This window comes from Tachysurus fulvidraco, chromosome 4, assembly GCF_022655615.1.
Source record: "Tachysurus fulvidraco isolate hzauxx_2018 chromosome 4, HZAU_PFXX_2.0, whole genome shotgun sequence".
Taxonomy (NCBI): Eukaryota; Metazoa; Chordata; class Actinopteri; order Siluriformes; family Bagridae; genus Tachysurus; species Tachysurus fulvidraco.
In genome coordinates this window covers 21161658-21183294 of record NC_062521.1, presented here as the reverse complement: position 1 = coordinate 21183294, position 21637 = coordinate 21161658, and the positions used below count along the sequence as shown (strand labels likewise).

The 21637-nt window shown below is 41.1% G+C and overlaps 1 protein-coding gene across 2 annotated transcripts in view; it reads right to left on the bottom strand.

Annotated features, from left to right (window-relative positions):
- Nucleotides 1–21545, bottom strand: part of bmpr1aa (bone morphogenetic protein receptor, type IAa) — a 25563-nt gene extending 4018 nt beyond the window's left edge. The window contains exons 1-7 of one of the 2 annotated variants that reach the window (XM_027174930.2): nucleotides 21244–21545; nucleotides 11832–11935; nucleotides 6749–7027; nucleotides 1048–1207; nucleotides 849–951; nucleotides 645–741; nucleotides 351–444 (exon numbers count right to left, since the gene is read on the bottom strand). In XM_027174930.2, the coding sequence (XP_027030731.1) occupies nucleotides 351–444; nucleotides 645–741; nucleotides 849–951; nucleotides 1048–1207; nucleotides 6749–6818 (524 nt within the window). In that variant the 5' untranslated portion in view covers nucleotides 6819–7027; nucleotides 11832–11935; nucleotides 21244–21545. Of the gene's footprint in view, nucleotides 1–350; nucleotides 445–644; nucleotides 742–848; nucleotides 952–1047; nucleotides 1208–6748; nucleotides 7028–11831; nucleotides 11936–12233; nucleotides 12373–21243 lie in introns of those variants that run through there. The other variant, XM_047812233.1, reaches the window with a different exon arrangement.
- Between the last annotated feature and the right edge of the window lie 92 nt (nucleotides 21546–21637).

Below are 21637 nucleotides of genomic sequence, written 5' to 3'. Positions count from 1 at the left end.
ACCCCCATGACCTAAGAAGTACACTCTGGGGTCAAAGTTTATTTGTTTTAGTCTTCTGATTGCATTTTAGGAAGGAAACTGTCTGTAGCACAAGTCGTGACTAGATAATTAGTAACTCAGTAAACAGAATACTGCTGCAAAGAGTCTTCCTTACGAGTTTATGTCTTTTTTTTTAATATTCAGATAATTCCTTCTCAAACTTGAACTTTATTCAGGAACACATCCAGCATTAGTTTCAATTCTACCCTTTAGAATGAATCTACCTTTCTAACTTAAAATCTGAAAGCCTTTTTAAAGAGCACTGCTTAATCTGATGGATGTGATGAACACTGGGTAGATGAGGGTCATACCTGTAGTAACACACCACAGTGATGCAGACGAGAGTACAGCAACACACTGTAACGGAGATGAACAGGGCCAGCCAGTGAGGGGCAAGTAATACCTCTGAAATAAAGAAAGAAAAAATAAACAAACAATAAACAGGGTGCGTTAAGGGATATATTATGCAATAAGTAAAGTCAGTTTTTGAAAGCAAAAGTGTTTAGACTGCAGAACTGCTCTATTGTCACAGCCCTATGTACACTGGCTGAGCTGTGAAGTGTTCGGTTTGTTACCCAATGTTATATAATGGGGCAGAAACTCACCTGACTCTCGTGGAGGCAGTTCAGGCTTCAGATCATGATTACAGAAGTCAGACTGACAGCACTCGATGCTTCGTCTCGCCTGGGCATACTGTGAATCCTGGAAAACAGATTTAATGTATTATTTAAATGTGGCACTACGTCACGAGTCGACTTTACACGTATTAAGACGGTCAGGACATTTTAATAAACAACATCTAGGTTTACCTTGCACTGAAAATGGGACCCCTCATACTTCATACAGCCTGAGCTTAAGAACACTTCTCCATTTTCATCTTCTTCAATGATGGCAAAGCACTGGCCATTTGTCCTGTAACACCAGCAGGGCACATCAACATTAGAGCACGTTTTCTGCCAACTACAATCTTCTGTATCTTTCAAACCGCGCCAGGTGGAAGTCACTCACATGCAGGTGTTGTTCTTGGCATCCTCTGGGCAGTGGCCTGAGCAGTAACAGCTGAGGAAACGGGGTGCGTCCTCGGGCTCCACTGTCGAACCTGGTCTTCTGGAGTCTGAGCTGTACTTGCCACCGGCCCCCTGCAGCACATGGTCTGGGTTCTGACCAGCTGTAGGACCAAGAACAGAGCACATCTAACTAACCACATAAATCGGTTCACTTGACAAATAACTATAGCTGTGCATGGACACACCAAGCAGTTTTCACACACGCACCTATTCGGTCATATGTCAGATAAATATTTTTTACCACTAGGGTCTGGTCACATCAGATAAATATTTTTACCACTAGGGTGCAGTTCACGCCAGATAAATATTTTTACCACTAGGGGGCAGCTCACGTCAGATAAATATTTTTACCACTGGGGGAAGCTCACGTCAGATAAATATTTTTACCACTAGGGGGAAGCTCACGTAAGATAAATATTTTTACCACTAGGGGGCAGCTCAGCACCAAAATATTCCATCTTGTCAGATATTCTGTGCAATGTTTGCGATCTCATAGCAGCTATTTCTTCACATATTGTATATTTATTATGGAAATATAGTAATCACATTCATAACACTAAAATTCCCTACTACATATCAGACACCAGTCAATCGATCAGTCAATCAAATCACAACCTGAAGGAACCAACAGTTACAAAGCACTGACACTGGAGACTCGTTTCTCTCCTTACAGAAATCTTACCACATCAATGATTACACTTTTATCAGAACTACTGTTACCCAAGATTACTCAACTCTTTCAGCTCAGAATGAGAAGTGAGAAATCAGCACTGGTGGAACACACTGCGCTGAATACCTGAAACCGTACGCTAATCCACTTCTTAAATCCAACACAAACTCATTCTGAACACATTTCTCATTCGCAAGATCAAATCTCACATTTCTGGAGTTGTTGTTATTTATCCAACAGTGTGATTAATGGCTCTGTATATTGACCTAATAATGAACTTATTACTTTAGGTGGCTGTAATTTCACTACAATGTATAGCAGTGACTCCATGACCTCATCTTTAACCATGTCCATGTATCTCTATATTACATATGACCACATACAGTCCTGTTCTGGTTAGCTAAACCACTAAACCTCACCTCCTGTTAGCTCTGTGTGTGTGTGTGTGTGTGTGTAAGTAAGTCTGCTGCAGGCACTTCCTCTAGCGCATGACTCCACTCTAGTCTTTCCAGTCCAGACATGTCGGTAAGACAGCAAATCACTCCCTATTTGACTCTATAAAGAGCTCGGAGGCATAGCAACATGGTGCTCTGTTCCTCCGTTAAACTCTGCTCTCAGATCTCATTACTAGCCTGTCTGCTGGTTTTTTGTTTTTTTTTGCCCTGGCAAAAACCATCTACATCCATGTGTTGCTGCGGCTGATCTGGAATTCTGTTCAAATTCTACTCATGGAGCTAATTTTATTAGGCCTCAGTGATCAAATTGCGACTGGGGGGAGATAAAAGAGCCTGTGTTGTGCTTCAGCTCATTTTATAACTTTGCTTGCTGGTCACACACAGACGCACAGGCAGACGCACACAGAGACTACATTTGATGGTCAGAGCATAAAATGTGCTACGGTTTTGTAGACACCTTGTGCAATAAGCTTAAATAATCATTACCTAATGCAAATTCTGCACAAGCGAACCTGGAGTCAGGCAAGGTGAGTTTATTTATACAGCACACTTCAAAAGCACAAAGGATTTACAAAAACAAATGATAGCAGTATAATTAGGGGGAGTATTGTGTTCAAACTGAATATTTTAAACAGAAGAAGTGCACTTCATGTATCTGCTTGATGAACTTGATGGGGAAAAAAAAAACAAAAAAAAAAAAACAAGTGTGGAATGCCCTCGACACTCGCAGCTTCTTGCCCTCAACACTCGCAGCTTTGTTTACATAGCGGGAGAGGGGCGAGGCTACTAGGTACTGACACAGACTGAGAAATTTTTCAAAATGTCTTTTACACAAAACCAGGTCATGTGATTTCTTTTATTCATTCATTCACCGCTTTATCCGAACTTCTCGGGTCACGGGGAGCCTGTGCCTATCTCAGGCGGAATCAGGCATCAAGGCAGTATACACCCTGGACGGAGTGCCAACCCATCGCAGGGCACACACACACACACTATGGACAATTTTCCAGAGATGCCAATCAATCTACCATGCATGTCTTTTGGACCGGGGAAGAAACCAGAGTATACGGAGGAAAGCCGAGGCACGGGGAGAACATGCACACAAGCACACGCACACGCACACACACACAGACAGGAGGTGGGAATCGAACCCCCATCCCAGGAAGTGTGACACGAACGTGCTAACCACTAAGCCACCATATCCCCCATTTCTTTTATTCATTTATTTATTTTTAAAAACATCTTATAAAATCCTCTGCATTCTGCTAAAGCTTGCAGCACCATGCCACAGGTTTGTAACGTCGTTTGTCGTTGAGCTGGGAAACGTTTTACATTTCTGGTTAGTTTTAAACGTGACTGAGCTAGCCTTCAAAAATTCATACACTACAGGACAAATTGCGTAGTGCAAGCACAGAGGGTGTAGCAAGTCATTTGGGATGCATTTGGGAGTTCAATCCAGATCCATTAGCTTGGCTCCCATATCGCCTACTGTATATAACCAGGCAGAAAAGACTGCACAGAAAAACAAAACTGGACTAAAACACAACTTTTTATTTAGTTGATGTGAAAAGACATTAATGTATAACTAACACTTCATCACTGTGACACTAGTCATCTTATGAAATACTACAAGAAAGGAGTCCAGCTCATGTGTCGAACGCTTTCCATGCACTGATAAAGATCTAATCATGAACCTGCAAGATGAGGCATCTGAAGCACACACAACATCAGTACACGTACAGCTAGACTGTCTAGACTTCACATAAGCACTCAGGGAAAGTAAATTAGGTTACTTCTATAATTTGAGCTAGCCAATAACCCTTACACAATAGGTGGGCTGGTCCTGATGCCAGGCTGAAGCAATCCCTCCTCTGCTGATGAGGGATTCAACTTCAGACCTGAGCACTAAAGTGGAGCGGAAAGCTTGAGTCAGGAACAACCTGGATAAGGGATCACAAAGAACTAAAATTCAAATAAAAAGCCAGAAAGGCCTCCAAGTTTCCCCTCACTAGCTCAGACTCCCACTCAGTCACAAACCCAGAACTGTCCTGAAATAAGCAAAGCCTCTGTGGCTTCCTCTTGTATCTCTGTGTCATATCAACAGCTCCTGAATACTGAGCATCTTCCTTGTTCCTTTTAGTAAGGTCGTGCCCGTAAAGCTCAGTTCAATTTGTATGCGGATATGAGCACCGGTTTAAATACCAAGGACAGCTCTGAATGAGGCTGTCAGCGTTCGAAAGGCTGTGGTTTTTGTAAGGACGGGATCACTGTACAGCACAAGACCAATGGAACTCGTCATGCTGACAGCAATGAAGACATTTTGCTTCAGCCAAATGGCTGTCCTGTGATTGGCTAGAGGTCGAGTTGAAAGGAGCCAGGAAACGTCTGAGCTCGAACACACACACACAAACACACACACACACACACACCCTCTCACTCTCTCAAACACATGTGGGCTTCATTCGACTGCAGTCATGGTGGAGTCTGAGGTCTGGCACAACACCCTTCCCCCATAACGAGCCTCTCCATTTACTGCCAAACAGACACATACACACACACACACGATAAAATAGCATTTGGGCGCTCTAAAACTACAACTTGCAATGTGAGGTTCATGAAGCGAAGCCAGGGGGCTCAGCAATTTTTTTAAACAGTTTTGTTACAGCGGTGGAAAAGCATAACCCACTATTATAATAGTTATGATGTCGTTATTCAATTCCTTATTGCAGTCTTCAAGTTAATATCCTGTTGGTTTACCTAAACTACACAACTAACATGAAGATATTAAATCTGTTTGTCCAATTGACAGATTTTTCCACCGCTGAAGCAAAACAAGCCAATTTGCAATTATGGAGTTTCTGTAAAATGATCATCAGGTAAAATGACACCCTGCTGAGTACTAAACCTTCATTATCAAGTGAGTGACACCACTAAAAGTGAATATTTCCTAAGAACAATGGTCTGGAAATTGTCCATGCCCTGCAGCGAGTCACCCAGTGTCATACAGGAAATAGTCAATGTGCAGATAGGAAGAGAGAGTGACAACAATCAGCCCAACAGCTTCCTCTAGAATGAATGGTGGGGGATTTAGAGGAAGACGTGGTTTATTAGTCGGTAAGCATGACTTCAAGAATATCTTACTGACACATTTGTCACTTTTCCACCAAAAAGAACAGTGCTGGTTCAGAGCTAGTGCTGGTTCAAAGTTGGTTCCACTGGCGAACCTTCTAAGAACCGGTTTACCTTTCCACCGGCTAGCGAGCCATCACAGAGCTGAGTCTGATGTCACCGTATACGCCTCACGTTACCCAGCACAGCAACGTTAGCGCAGCAGCGGCAAACACAAACACAACAACAATGGCAGATGTTGCTTTACTGTTAATGCTCATGGATTTGTGAACCTACATTAGCATCCAAACGCGGCAAATCCTACATGTACGTGCAGCTCCACGTGCAGTACATAACATTGTTTTATCATTAACTCAGAAAAAAATCTAGCCTTAGCATGTAGCTACCTACTATCATGTGTGCTGATAATATATCATATCGCAGTAAAGTAAAAATGTATTAAACATTAGTAAACTTTAGGTACATCAAATGCGCTAACAGTAGCCCCGCCCACAACTCCCAACGCAAGCGGTTCTTAAGTCTAGACCAGCAACGTTTTGGTGCTACTTAAGAACCACTTTTCCTGGTTCAGAGCCGGTGCTTTGGGTGTCGAAACAGAAAGGAAATTGTGCCGCTTTACACGGCATGACTTCTGTCGTGTGCACTTTTTTTTGTAAAATATATAATGGCTAAAATCACAGGTCTCACTGATCGAACCTAGCAGCTTCATAAGAGCTTATCTTGTTTAAGGCTGTTTAAACACAGCTCTCAGGGCAATCAGCTCTCACAGGCTGTTTAAAGGCTTTTATCAGGAGCACAGGTTCATCTTTACAGCAGTTCCAGGTGTGTTTGTGGTAACTAGCAAGTGTTCTAGTGTGCATTCCCAAAGGCAACAGCAGAACATGTCCTCTTTATGGACCTCTAGCAAACAATGTTATCAGTTGCGCCACACATCAGAGCACACCATCATAAAAAACACTAAAGCATAAAAGCGCATCTCAGACTTTACAATAGCTATTCTACTTTAACAAGAGGCAAACTCAAAGTATCCCAGTATTTGGTTTCAGATGCTATATTGACGTGAAACTTGAACGTATACAGATGAAAGTCTAATTGTGTTGTGGCGACTGTTTGGCTTCTAGTTTTCGAAATCATGTGATAACTTAATTACACTGGGACGACCCCGTGTTATTTGATTATCTTTTAGAAAAGGACTCTACGATACTCATCTCGTCAAGCTCCTACTGGGCATCATCTAAGGACATGTCTAAATTAATTGTACATTAGAGTTATCATTAAAGGCTGAACGCACAGCACTATCATTACAGCAGTGACCTGGTTTAATCTGCTACTTTAACAAAGTGACTCTGAGTCGATTTATTTACATAAAAAAAAAAAGGTGTCCTTACCTTCAGTTAAAGGGAGGTGGAGCATGCAGACTTCAAACAGCACAATGGTGTATAAGTGAAAGCGGTTCATTCTCAAACAGCCTGGCAGCTCTTTTGGGACAAGCTCTCTGCAGATGTTCCTGCCTCTGTACACCGGTGCTGATGGACTCGTCCAAGACCGTGTAGGCTGAGAAGTGACTGTGGTGTCCCAGGCAGATGACTGGAGAATGTGAGCAATGAGGGTGGAATTTCACTTGAATCTTAAAGCTTCGTTCTTACAAGATCCTCTAAGCCATGACACTGAGAGAGACAGGAAGTAAAAAAAAATACAATTCAGGTAAATAAAATGAATGCGTTCCGTTCCTCACTGTATGCGATGCCTAGTCGTGACTACGCTGAAAAGACCCGCGAGCTTTGATAATTATTAAGAAGGTACATAAGAGGTGTGTACATTAAAATGTGAAATATGGAAAATGCTTTTTTTTTTTGCACCACTCAGAAGCACATGAATACATTTTGTTTCATTTACACATTGAAAGTAGCTTACAATAACCACTGCAGGGACAAATCAACACTGAACAGATAAGGAAGTAAACGTGAGTGCTCGGACGTGAGCAGACACACTCTCTCTGATGAACACATTTTCCATCGCATTTGATTGTTCATCACCACCTCACCTTTATTTTGTATCACTACAAATCGCTGGCTATTGGTGTTTTCCAGACTTGAGCCCACAACCCCTTTCAGACTGGCGCTATTCTTAAACATCATAATATACGCAAACTATTTGTTCAAGGATATTCCACGATTAACAGCACTAGCACTATCCAGCGTTAATAACATGATGCGTCTGTTCCCTTGTAAGCCTCCATGTCTCTCTGCAATTAGTGGCTCAGAGCGGAGCCTCAGCCAAGCTGACGGGGTGCAAATTAGTGGCAGAGAGGGCCGGTGTTTGTCACTTTTAATTTGCCCGAGGGAGACAAAGAGCCCCGACCTGTGCTCCACTTTTCACACATCCCTGACTGGATAACAAGAGAACAAAGTAGGCCTCCTCAAGGCAGGGGAACAAGGCCGCCAATCCCGCCATGAGGCACCTGTCAAGCATCACGACTGGATGGGCTTAAGTGTGTTCTACAGTCTTAACACAGATTCTGCGGGTTACCTCTAGGAAGAGTTTTAACCTCTTTAGAAAAGCCCTAGGGATAAAAATTAGGATTTACAAACCCCACAATTTTAAATGACCTTTTGCGCTGTGTGTACACTTTGACCGCAAAAAACGTCAGAGCATGTGGTGGTGTGCAATGGCTGAAGATTTTTGTGGTTAGCTGAGGAACAATACGGTTAACATCACCGTGGTGTTTTGGCAGGGAAGAGCTTTATTTTGTTAGATGGCACTGAAGATATCTGAATGTGGAAAGGAAGGTATTAAAAAGAATCTTTACATTATAAGGAATCTTGACCATTTTCTGTGTTGTCACATTACTACTGTTTACTCCATGTTATACTCCTGATCCCTTACCTCCAATTCATATGCTGCTCCCTGAAGATAAAACGTGTCTAAAGTTTCAAAAGAGGAAAAACAACAATGGGAAATCACCAGAGGATTCAAGTCCATATCTGGCAGAGTGAAATGTATCTACAGGTCACATCTAAGATTTCTGAGTGCTTCCATGTTTTTCATTATTATACGGTATAAACAGAGCAGGATTGAACTCTGTCACTCTATTTACCCTGCAGCATTCAGTGCTGGATGAAGCACGACACGGGAACCAGGATCTGAACTTAAAAGAGCAACAGATCAGATATACTGTATTTGTTCACAGTACCAATAAGAGGAAGTGACATTTCAGGTTTATTCTGCATTAGTTACCTTTTCAAAGTATTGAGTCACTCATATTAAAACGGGGGAAAAAAACAATAAATCCCTCATCAAGCTCCTTTTATTTCCCACTTGGAGCTTGTCACGTTCCTGAGAAATTCGCCCTGTGTCCACCGGCTTTAACACCGACTGCTACAAACCACTCACACTAGGGTCTCCTTTAAAATATGCTACATAAACATCTGAATAATAAGAAAGAGAAAGAGAGAGACAGAGAGAGAGAGAGAGACAGACAGAGAGAGAGAGAGAGAGAGAGAGACAGAGAGAGAGAGAGAGAGACAGAGAGAGAGACAGACACAGAGAGAGAGAGAGAGAGAGAGAGAGAGAGAGAGACAGAGAGACAGACAGAGAGACAGACAGACAGACAGACAGAGAGAGAGAGAGAGAGAGAGAGAGAGAGAGAGAGAGAGAGAACGAGAACATGACAAATTGTACTTTATTCTTATTAAGAGATTTGGGGAAGAAAAATAAAAGTTTATAACTGCTTTTAAATAAGCGATAACAGGAACCTCAATTCTCCATGCAACATTAACCTACACCATTAATTCTGTATTTAATTACAAATACTACCTAATACTCCCTAACCCACACCAATTCCACTGCCCGGGTGTTGATTATTTTCATACAACCACATCATGTTTCACAGCATCATGGACCACAGATTTAAACAGAATGATCTCAGGAAGGAGAGCATGATGAAAGGTATCATGACTGAAGAAGATGGTCATAATAAATGAACAATTTGTTCATCACGGTTTCTCTTTTATTTTTAGCTTAAACATAACACTATTTACACAAATCCTAGAAATGCCTTTAAATAGTCTTGATATGATACTTATGTCCTATTGCACACCGCTAAACAAAAGTAAATCTTTCCATCACATCACCTTCCTGAACGGACTGCAGTGAGGACGCACGGTGTTAAAGATGGAGTTTAGCATTTCATTGAAAGTTCACTGGCGCCATATGTTTTTGTAAAAAGCCCCACAATCAAAGAGGGTATTGTACAGAGTGCCCAGGGTTCACCTGTGGAGAATCTTATAGCCAACCATTGATGCCTAGGAATCCTTAGGGAAGAAATATGTTCTGTGTGAAAGGATATACTATACAGGGGGAGTCTGAACCCGTTACCCCCTTTTTAAGTTGCTTGTATAATCGCCATGCTAGTCTACACACACACACACATATGAACAATCACCAGTGAGCAGGGAAGAATTAAAAGGCTTCATGACCCACAAGAGGTTTGCACATTCAAAAATGAAAGATTTCCATATGGATTTGTATATATCTCTCTCATTACTACCTAGCATGTTCTGGTGTTGGTCTCCGACCTAGTCTCTTTAGCTTGGCTTGGCATGAAGCCCTGCTCCCTCCTAAGGCCCCTCCTCACAGGCAGTGCTTAGTGTCCTCTCCTCCATGGCGGCGTCTTGCCTCACATGCCTTTCAAGGCTTTGCTGTGCTTCATGGCAGACTTTCTGGCTCCGCTGCCATTGTCCGTTTGCCTGCTTTGCTCCTCATCCTGTGATTGGATTAGCATTAGAATACCGAGATGTGCCCCCTGACCGGCCCTCACTCCATCATCACCCACTTTTCTTTCTTTGGCTTCTCCAAGCCAGTGCAATTAATCACCATAATGCTCCCTCCTGAAGAATTAATCACAACGACATGCTTAGATAATGAACAAAGGTTACTTTTGAAAGATCTCAGATGCAGTAAGAGCGCTCAGATTAAGATGGGTTTACACTGAAGGCCACAGAGGACCCAAACTGTACCTAAGTGCATTTCCACACTTGGCCTGAATACATAGAGTTCAAATCCACTAAATCATTCTGGTCTTGTCTGGGGGAGTTACTTATAGTTAGAAATCACTTCCTTGGGTTGATTGTGCAATTAAATTGGCACTTTTTTTGTGCACAGGTTCACAAAATTATAGTTACTATGTTATGTGCTGAAGAACAAGTGTTGAAGTATAAAGCTTTTGGAACTGGGGCATGCCATCATGCAAGAATACCAAAAAAGAGATAAGCCCTTTAAAATAAAAAGATCTTAGTCATGCAGGTTGGCATGAGACCTTTTACACATCAATAAGGCATTTTGTCTCCATTGACCATAATGTTTCCCACAACACCATGAAAGCTTAAACAAGAATTAACGTAACAAGTTGAACAAATCAGGGTCCAGGGCACGCAGTGCTGAGAGAGGAGAGCCTCCAGTCCTGATGCGGAACACACCAGAATTTGGCTGAAGCGATCCCCATGTCGCCATTTTAAAGAGGATCAGGGATCAGATCTCTGGATCACTCCCAGGCTTGAAAACAACTTCTCACACCTCACCAAACAGACTGAACTCTTGGGCACTTTGCAGGGGGGGAAAAAAGCAGATTTCTGCTGATGATGTTCACCAGTACAGAACAATCAAATATCACCTCAAGAAAAGAAAAAAAAAGACTCAGCCAGCCAGACACATACAGCTTTTCTCTAGACATTGTGATAGCTCTGGTTCAAGAAACCAGAGATGCTTTTTAAGAATCAGTCTGCATTTGCACTGATTTAATAAGCAGGTGTGGGAGTAGACTAGAGAACATTGACTACATCTCTGCTAGTGATTTTTCATATTAAAATACCGTGATGAACTGTTCGGTCGTCCAGAACCGACAAGACAACATGAAAAGGAGTATGTCCATCTTTTCAGCTTTAAGGGGAGGAGTGAAAGGGAGGTGTAGAATTATTTGCAGCGTAATGTGGATGCATCAATCGCAATACTCCGTTGGATGATGGATTATTAGCTCATTGAGCATTGGTGTACAGTAAAGACACATCGTCTTCCACATCGTCTAATATACACATGGCCGATATTTTAAAGAGTGAAAGACTGAAGAATGCCAACTCAAACAGAACCCCATACCACCTACCACCACCAACATATGTAATCACTCTCTCAATATCACGACCATTATATAACAATACCCAGTGTTAGATTTACATAAAGACCTTCACAGTTATTCCTCTCCTGCTCGATAATCGACATTACATTATAATAAAGAGATAAAAAAAACTCTTATACTGTTTTGTTTGATGCTGGAACGCAAGGATATGAAGAGTAGGACAGGCCTCTGCACAAAGGACTTTTTAGTACAAGACCTTTATTATATATATATATAAAAAAAATTACTAATGTATTATTATTTCTTCCACTCACAAAGACACAGTGCAGAAATCAACGTACCATGAAGATGCCTCCATTTTCCACATCCACGTTGGTGAAGCACATTGTGAACGTTGAGATCACTCAGGTCCACAGAGCAGAACATCCAAGTGGCATTTAATTTCCTAAACAGAACAGAAAATCTGTATCAAGTCAATGAATAAACATAGAATCGTTTACACCCTGTATACGTACATGCCTCCACTCGCCACATGTGAACACATTTTGGCATAGGTTGCCAGATCTGCCCAAAACAGTCTGATGTCACAAAACCGGACCAATACCAAAACGAAAACAAAGTGTTTATATTTAGCTCCTGGATGGCATTTCTTAATTAAACCACTGGGTGCTCAGATCGCTCAATAAAAGCTTTACTCACACCGTCATCTTCCTGTGTGGCATTTTTGTGCAGCTTTTGCTTACCTAGTCATGTGTTGGTGTGCATTCAACAATCACATGAGCTACAATGGAATAAAACACGAGTCAAGAAAATTGTCATGAGTTCAAATGTTGAAAAAGAAAACAAATCTCTCCTTCACAAATGCAGCTGTAACGATCTTGAGCAGAGTGCATATCTAACATTAGACATTACCTAAACCTAGTGTTAAATAGTAAATATGTAATAAGAGCACGTTATACTGTGTCCAGTATGTGCTTTGTGTGTTTCAAAGTTCATGTTAGGAGACTAATTTGCTGAGTAGTTTCTGACCATGTGTGTGCTTTATAACAACAAATAAAATATCATTTAAATTGTGTGAACAATGCCAGACACTCGAAAACGAGTTGTGCATGAAAAGTTAACCTTATATAATATTTTCTAACTATTCTTTGATGTTTTTAAGGCACTGCCGTTATATAAAAAGTAAAAGTAACCTTACGGTATGATTAAAAAAAAACAAAAAAAAACACCTTATATATTTATATAGATATGCTGGTTGGTGGAGCTATCGTGTAATCAATATAAAAACAGACGGAAAAACACCATAACGTTCCTCGCAGCTATGCATATGTCAGCCAGAAGGAGAAAAAAAATAAATAATCTAATCCAGCGCTCTAGTCCAAACGTGCAGGAGGCATGAGCCGAGACTGGCACATATCACAAACATGACGCTGAAGGTGTGTTTAGTTCTCAGCTGCAGGAGTTCTAGCTGTTGGGACTTGCCAAAACTGTGCATTCCTTCCATCTGTGGTTGGTGCGGTTCTGTAGACATGTCTGAATGATTGAACAATTAGCAAAAAAAGAGATCTGATGTGCAGGATCGCCACACGATTAAGGTGCTACTTATAAACATGAAGCGTTCTTACAGAGGAGTTGATTGCAGCAACTGAAAGTGTAATAAACAACTGATCTTTTGCATCGATTGACATCATTAATCGTCCAGGTCGCTGTCTGTTCATGTTATTTGTTCTGTGGCGTAACAACGTACACTCGGTTTACTTCACACAGCATCACATGAAGCATGTTTTAATGTGTAACAGTACAGGAGAATCAGACCAATACTCCAAACCCAATAACGGTACTGATGCATCCTCAGTTTGGGCCCCTGTATGCCAAAACCCTGTCAGTACCACATTAGTTAAAAGGTCACTTAAAAGCTCTTCCATGAGACGATCACATGGGTTTTCCTTTAAGACAAAAGTACACGATCGATTCAATTAGGCAAGGACTCCACAATCAGGGAGGCATCCTGAAATAATAAAATAAGTCTTCAGAGTTCTTATAAGAGACAAACATCTCTTTGGACTGCTCCAGGTTCCAGCTTGTCTTTGCATTTGATATATCTGGTTCCGCTCTAAATAATTTACTCTGATAGCTGAGAGTATTTAAAGCAGGATCAATACCATTAAAGGACAGCTGGGGGCTTTGTCGATACACTGTGCCCGTTCACATCGCAGGAGAGCTCGTACGCTGATGGGCGCTGGGCAGAAAACAAAAACAACAAAATCACTCTCGCATCCCTCTCCTCCTTCACCACAAAACCGTCCTAAATCGCGTAAATCTGCTCGTGTAATAACGGGTTAGGCTCACGACTCACGCTGTGCAGGAGGCTCCTGAGCGGAGGTGGATGTTACATGTGAGGAGGGGAGCAAATGCTTTCGGCTGCTGCTCAGCCATCCTGTCTCCAGTGTTAGTCAGAGCTGAGGGGGCTGCCTTTAAAAGGTGCAGCGGTCTAAACAACGCAGGCAGCCATGAGAAACCTGATCTTGCCGGCTTCCCCCCTCCACCACCACCATCGCCACCTCCTCCTCCTATAACCACCATCCTGCTCCGTGCCACCACGCTGCAGGCTCCCAAAGCAACCTGATCCTTTGTGCTGCACATTGAAATACATTCCTCTAAAACTCCAAACGAAGCTCGATTCAGGTTTTTTATGCCCAGGTCAGTTTGGGCTGAATAGCAAAGAGATAAATGGATCTCGTTTATCAAACTGAATGAGAACATATTTGTTATTGCAGCGTTTGTAGGAATATTTAACCATGAACTGTCTGTGTTTAAGTCTAGGCTGAAAACATGCTTGTTTAATTCAAAACTTTTGTGAATATTTTTTCTTATGCTAAGGAGAATATCTGGAAGAATTATGGGCAAAGGTTTGTCGTCCCCTCTCTCATGCGTTCACTCCGGTTTGTTGACAGTAGAATGTCTGGCTGCTTAACGTTTCAAGGCGCCCTCACGGCTGTGCTAATTCCGGCAATGTCCTTAACCATTAAGTAAAAATAAACATACCTAATATTCTATAGGTCCAGCTATACATGATCCTGGTGAGCTCTGATAAGTAAAACTGCTAAGAACAGTGTTACTTATTACCTGTTCAGCTGCAGCTCTCCTTTAGTTAACATCCATCATCTCTGGTAGTGTGCAGCAAGCTTTGTTCTGCCAGCTTTACGTACTTCATGGCTGCATGTTTTGCATATAGTAGTGATGTTGTAAAGATGTCTTGCTGAGTGTTTGCCCAAATTCTTATTTAATACGAGACTAACATACTCTCTCTCACATTTACATGAAGGCATGTACTACGAGTGAAGTCCTGCCTCTTGCCGAAACACATGAACTAGCACTTATCAGTTCATTGTATGTATATATTTATTTAAAAAAAAAAAAAGAAAAAAAAAAAGAAACCCTGAACAGAATTTTACGTTTATGGTATCCTAAGTTTGTGACCTAGTGAAGCAGTGTTAATGTATTACGATAGAGCACTTAAAACTTAAAAGCACTTTTGTATGTCGCTCTGGATAAGAGTGTCTGCCGAATGCTGTAAATGTACTACGTGTAAATAAACACACTGACACACACACAGAGCGACACAGACGGACGCAGAGACCGCGACACAGACGGACGCAGAGACCGCGACACAGACGGACGCAGAGACCGCGACACAGACGGACGCAGAGACCGCGACACAGACGGACGCAGAGACCGCGACACAGACGGACGCAGAGACCGCGACACAGACGGACGCAGAGACCGCGACACAGACGGACGCAGAGACCGCGACACAGACGGACGCAGAGACCGCGACACAGACGGACGCAGAGACCGCGACACAGACGGACGCAGAGACCGCGACACAGACGGACGCAGAGACCGCGACACAGACGGACGCAGAGACCGCGACACAGACGGACGCAGAGACCGCGACACAGACGGACGCAGAGACCGCGACACAGACGGACGCAGAGACCGCGACACAGACGGACGCAGAGACCGCGACACAGACGGACGCAGAGACCGCGACACAGACGGACGCAGAGACCGCGACACAGACGGACGCAGAGACCGCGACACAGACGGACGCAGAGACCGCGACACAGACGGACGCAGAGACCGCGACACAGACGGACGCAGAGACCGCGACACAGACGGACGCAGAGACAAGTTTGTATTAGATGGGAGAAACTACCCTTCCAATTCAAACCTAATATAGGGTAAATCGATGCAGTCAAATCAGAGCCTGTTGCTTCCTTTACACATATTGTTAAAGTTATTTTAAGGTTTGTAACTAGCGTCCCAGTACCATCTGTACACTGATAATGAGAAGAGATTGATATGTTACTTATACATGTGTGGGTTTGCACGCACATGCAGTTAAAAATGTATAAGTTACCAATGGCTGCCAAGGCTCCAAACAATATGTGCAGACTGGTGCTGTTATTAAAAATAAGCACATGTACAGTGTGATGAAATGCTTTGCCTTGAGGGTCATAAATAAAAGACAGTAACCTGAGTCTGTACAGAGGAGTATGGAAAAGTAGTTGACAGATGTGTCGGTAACAGAAAAATATATAAATGAACCGTCGACAACAGCAGGAGGATTGAATAAAACACGCTTTATCAGATGTCTAAAACGCAAAATAATTCCACTTGGCAGTTAAGAACCATTAGCTTGCAGACATTCCAAGCATGTCTCCATTACAGAGATCAGGAATTGCGTGCTGAAGAACTATTTTCTCCCAGAGACCCGTGTTCTCTGTTGTATCGTCTGCTTCAAATACACTGCTGAATGGTAACATACCTGACTAATTCATTTGTTATTCAGTCACTCAAGGTTTTCCATGAGGCACCGGCCGAGTCTGTCTGCTTGAGACGGCCAAATCTAAAGGTGACTGGTTGCGGTTTAACCGGTGTCTTGGGTTTGACACTAACGTTTTCACTAAAGAAGCTCAATAGAGTAGTCATTCGTTTTAAATCGACTCCATTCTTTCATCAGATTGGATGTTCAAGTTAAAACACTGTACACAACACAACTGATGCTTTACCTGACCAATAAAGCCCGTCAGTTAGCCAGGGCTGTAAAATTAATTCAGTAATAACAATAAGTCCACCAAACAGAATACTAAACTGCTTTGAGTTATAATGCTTTGTGGATTAAACAAACAGGAATCAGTTCTGCTCTTTGTTATGTTGTGCCATAACAGTGATTGCTTGGGCTGGTTTTAGGAAATAAAACGGCAAGTCGATAAATAAAACTAGCCCAATGTTGCAATGAACATCATCAATGAGGTTGTCTAAATGATGTTAGGCATAACGCATGCATTTAAAGCATGTAGCAGATTAAGTGAAGCACTTTCTAGTCCATCGATATAATATCCTCAGACAAGTACTAATAGGCCAAGGGGTATAAATACCATCAAGGAGTTAGCACGAAATACGGGCTGTTTTTGTGTTGTGTTTGTACTTGGAACACCATCACAACTATACGTCTGGTCGCTGAGTCTGAATCAGATGGTCACTGAAAAATGGTCACCGTGTAAGGCTAAAACTATGTGCATAATGCTTATTCAATGATTGGCAAGGAACACAATGACAAATAAATAAATAAATAAATAAATAAATAGAGTTTGTCAAATGTGCATAAAATGTCTATAATTACAGGAGCATGGAGAACACAGAGCTGCACTCAAGATTTTTTAATAATTAAGGAAATGTCATTTTGCCTAATGCTTAAACGGCTAATTTTCTCTTTTTGTCTAAATACAAGTCAGTTCAAATCTCCAGAATGCATCGCATTAGCTCAGTCGTTGGGTGAAGTTTGCGCCTCGCAGCTCAGTTTAGTAGCTACAAAAAAATTAAGCATAGAGACGAGAACACACTATCTGCGTAAGAATCACGATCGAATTGCTTTCTCACCACAGCCATAGAGTATCTATATCTATAGAGTATGCCTAGAACCAGACCTAAGATGGTCTCAGATCCACAAATCTGATTGGCCAAGCAGCGTTCAGAGAGTGCCTGCATTGCTGGTAACCACACTGGGATGTTTCACTGTGAGCACCAGTCCATTTGACGTTGTTCCCCACCTAAATGTACACCTCTAGGTTTAAAACACTGGTATCATCAGTGGACATGACAAAATATATGTTTATGAGAAAAACTATGGGCTTTATATATTGAAAGCTCATCAAATCAACAAGAGCTTCTTCGTGACCGAATTCTACCATATTTTGTCTGAATTGACACATAACGTGTTCATTTTTTCATGACTGTGACTCCTGGCCGCACTTTGGCTTGTGTGACACTGCTTCATTATATTGTACACAATATGTACACAGAACTAGAGCATTGTCTTAGCAAAGCACAAAGTTTATTATTTAAAAAAAATTGGTCAAAATTTCTTATAACTGAACACCTTTATGTATGTCCTATAAAGAAACAGTTCTACCCTGAAGAGTAAAATTATACCCTGAAGCAACATGTGAGATGCTGTCCACCACCATGATCATCATCATCATCATCATCATCATCATCCCAGCTTTGGGAATATCTACCGGATCTGTGCCATGTCACATTGAAGCTGCTCTGGTTACCGGAACGAGACGCCGTATTGGTTTTCCTTTAATTGGTCACTCATCTCTATGCAAGTAGAAATAACATCTGGAACGCTACGACAATGCTTCAGAAGGGATTTTGCAATAGCATGTGGATGCAACTAGTAATAGAGTGAAGTTTTGACTGTGATCGAATTATGATAGTGTTGTGCATGCAAAACTCTTGAGGAGGAAATATGGAGCACATTTAAACAGCTATAAAGCACACAGACTACAGACATTTGCATCATATACGTAATAGACAGAACACAAGAAGTCATGCCTGATTCCAGAAAGGTATAGAAAGCCTACAGAAAGCTACTCTTTGAACCAAGAAATTCATGCTCATGCATCTGTATCACTCTAGTGAGAATGTCAGCTCTGAAGAATGCAGATAGGACCTGTGTTTCAGCATTACACGTGGCCTGCTCTCACCTCTGCTTTCTTTTGTTCATTTTTTCCAGCGCTAATGCTGTTTTTCCCCAAATACAGACTTGCGAGAGAAGCTGTGGAATGTACAGCTGTTTGGCACATGTATACAGCCAAGCATCTAACTTTCACTTTTGTAAAGTACTCTAACCCACTGCCTGGTATTAGGCCTCATCTGGTTTTTGACCTTGTACCAGCTCATGCTCTAGGCATGGAACAGTAGGTGAAGAAGCAGATACACACAGCTCCCTCCCGCAGTCTCTACAAATTAAAACCAGCTTTTAGACTGCAAGCAGGAAAGGCTGAACCTCAAAGCATTAACGCTGCCTATCTAAGTCCTGTGGGACACACACACTTTTCTGAGTAAAAAGGAATTAGCTTTAATGCAGTGTGTGACACACCTAAATAGCACATCACTGAGTAATCAAAGCACACCTGTGGCCAACTCTTATTTGCAATGAGTCAGAAATGGACAAACGACATAATTCAGTTTCTTAATCTTAGTTCATATTGTGTGTTGGCCAGCCAGGGAAAATTTTAATTAGTTAATCAAATCTACAGCAAGAATAACTGCAGGGTTAAAAAAATAAATTCCCTAGGTGAATAAATCAAATTTCACATATTTTCTACTTTTATTTTCCCCCTATTTAGGTAGTATAGCTATGTCATCATGGTGATGGGAGACCCACAATGCTCTAACTATAACACGTAAACCTGAATCCCACGTCCTGTTGCACAGATAAAGCAGGGCCTGTCTGACAGAATGAGCTTTACCTTTTGGATTAATCAGCTTGCACAGATAACAAACCAGAATCAGGAACACACAGGTATGAAGAAACTAACAAATCTGATAAAAGTTGTCAACTTGTGATTAAACAAACCAAGATTAAATTAAGACTTTAGTCAGACGTAAATAATATTTTATACGCAAGATGCAGAGAAGTAAAAACATCAGCTGACAACTTGGCTTTTATGTTGAGGTCACAAACATAACATGCTACATTAGAAACTTTGATCATAAACGCATTAATTTGTATTAATGCATATAAGCAGCCGTGTAGCCCGGTGTACATTACACACATCTCTGCACCGCTATAAACTTTATATTTATTTACTCTACATATGTTTACATATATACCTATAGATATTACATGCTGTACATATGTTTACATATATACCAATTTATATATTACATTCTGTATATGTTTCCTATCTATCTGCATTTGTCTATTTGCACAATCGTTACTCTTGGCACTTCTGGTTGATGCCAAACTGCATTTCGTTGCTGTGCACCTGTACTATGTAATGACAATAAAGTTGTATTTATCTATCTATCTATTTGTCTATCTATCTGCTTGTCTATTTATCTGTGTGTCTGTCTATCTATCTATCTATCTTTTTGAATCTGTGTCTGTCTACCTCTCTATCTATCTATTAGATTTCCAGGCAACAAAAACACAGAACTGGGCAGCACACAGGAGCTTCCACTTGTTGGGCCAGCCATTGTTTGTCACATATCCATTACATTTACACTTATCCCAGTTAGTTAGGAGTCAGGGAATAGTGTCAGCCAGAACACAGCATCCCTGGAGGGTTACAGGGCCTTTCTGGGGCTTGAAGCCCCAACCATCTGATCAGTAACCCAGAGCTTCGATCATTAAACCATCGCTGTCCTATAAATGTATTTATTTACAAAATTGTGTTTAGGTTTTTCACCATTATATTAAAAAAAGGTTTAAACCTTTAACGTCAACAGCTTTTATATTCTCATGTAGAGTTTATTAGATATATTCAGCAATATTCAAGCCTAAATTCCAGCTGTAACACAGATGAAGTGCAGAAACGACATTACTATCAAATCCTTAATGTTTATTTTCCTTGTGGTTTGAAGATAACAGACACATTTACATATTCATCATACTGTATTTTAGCTCGTTTTGGTTTTTAAGTAGTTCATTTGTACAAATGAAGAAATGTTATTTATTTATTTTTTTCCCTTTAGGAAGAAAATAAGTACAACATTAAACTATACACCTGCCCAGGTATCATAAAAACAAGCTGAAAGACGAAATATAATAAAACCATATAAAATATATGTTATAAGATGAAATATAAGGTGTGGATTTTTTTTAAACGAGTGGTTAAAGTAAATAATCTGCTTTTGAACAAAGAATAATAAAACATGAAAATAAATAAAGTTAGCTAACTTAGTTGCTAGCTGATTTTAAAATTGTTAGCTACACGACGTTATAATACGATTTTAACCCGTAATATATTTAAATGAGATGTTTAAAAAAAAGTATATTTACAACCCTGGTGAGAAAAGTTAGCCGTAGCTAACTGACTAACTAACTAACTAACTAACTAACTAACTAGACTTGACCAAAGTTTATTTACGTTAGCATTAGCTAGCTCTCCACAGAACAATAACGGAGCTTAGCTTAGCTACCAGAACAGATCACACGAATCAAGTTTGTTAGACGTAGAATAAAAAATAATTTAAATATAAATATATTAAAAGTGGTTAAAAGTAATTAAAAAAAACAAAAGACGGTTTGTGAGAGAAACAGGAGATAAGTAGCTAGCCCAGGTAAGATGACTAGCTAAAGATAGCAAGGTAAACATAAACATGTAAACTTTCTCGGTCACGACGGAAGGTTAAAGACACGAGATTAAAAATAAATCTGTTTTTAGTGCTCACCGGGTTGTTTTTCTTTCTTTAAATCCGTCGCGTTTCCAGGTCAATTCGGTGCCTCTGGATCTCCAACCTCTGAACAATCCGAGGCGTCTCTGGAGCTGAGGAACTTCTCAGTCTGGAGCGAATCGATCTCTCTGGAGAAGGAATACAGGGAATCGTATCCGGGGAATTTGACTCAGTAGCTACCCGTTTAGACTCGTATAAACTCTTGATCAAACCCACACTAACGTTAAACTGTTCTACCACCGCGCTTTAGGTCGGAGAGACAGAAGACAAATGGATCTCATTTACTTTGGTGAAGATGAAACTCGTTAGCGCCTCCGTGCGGACAGATCTGTAATAGCGTCAGAAATGTTGGTCGCCTCAGAAAACCGGCCACTGTAATTCATTTATTTAT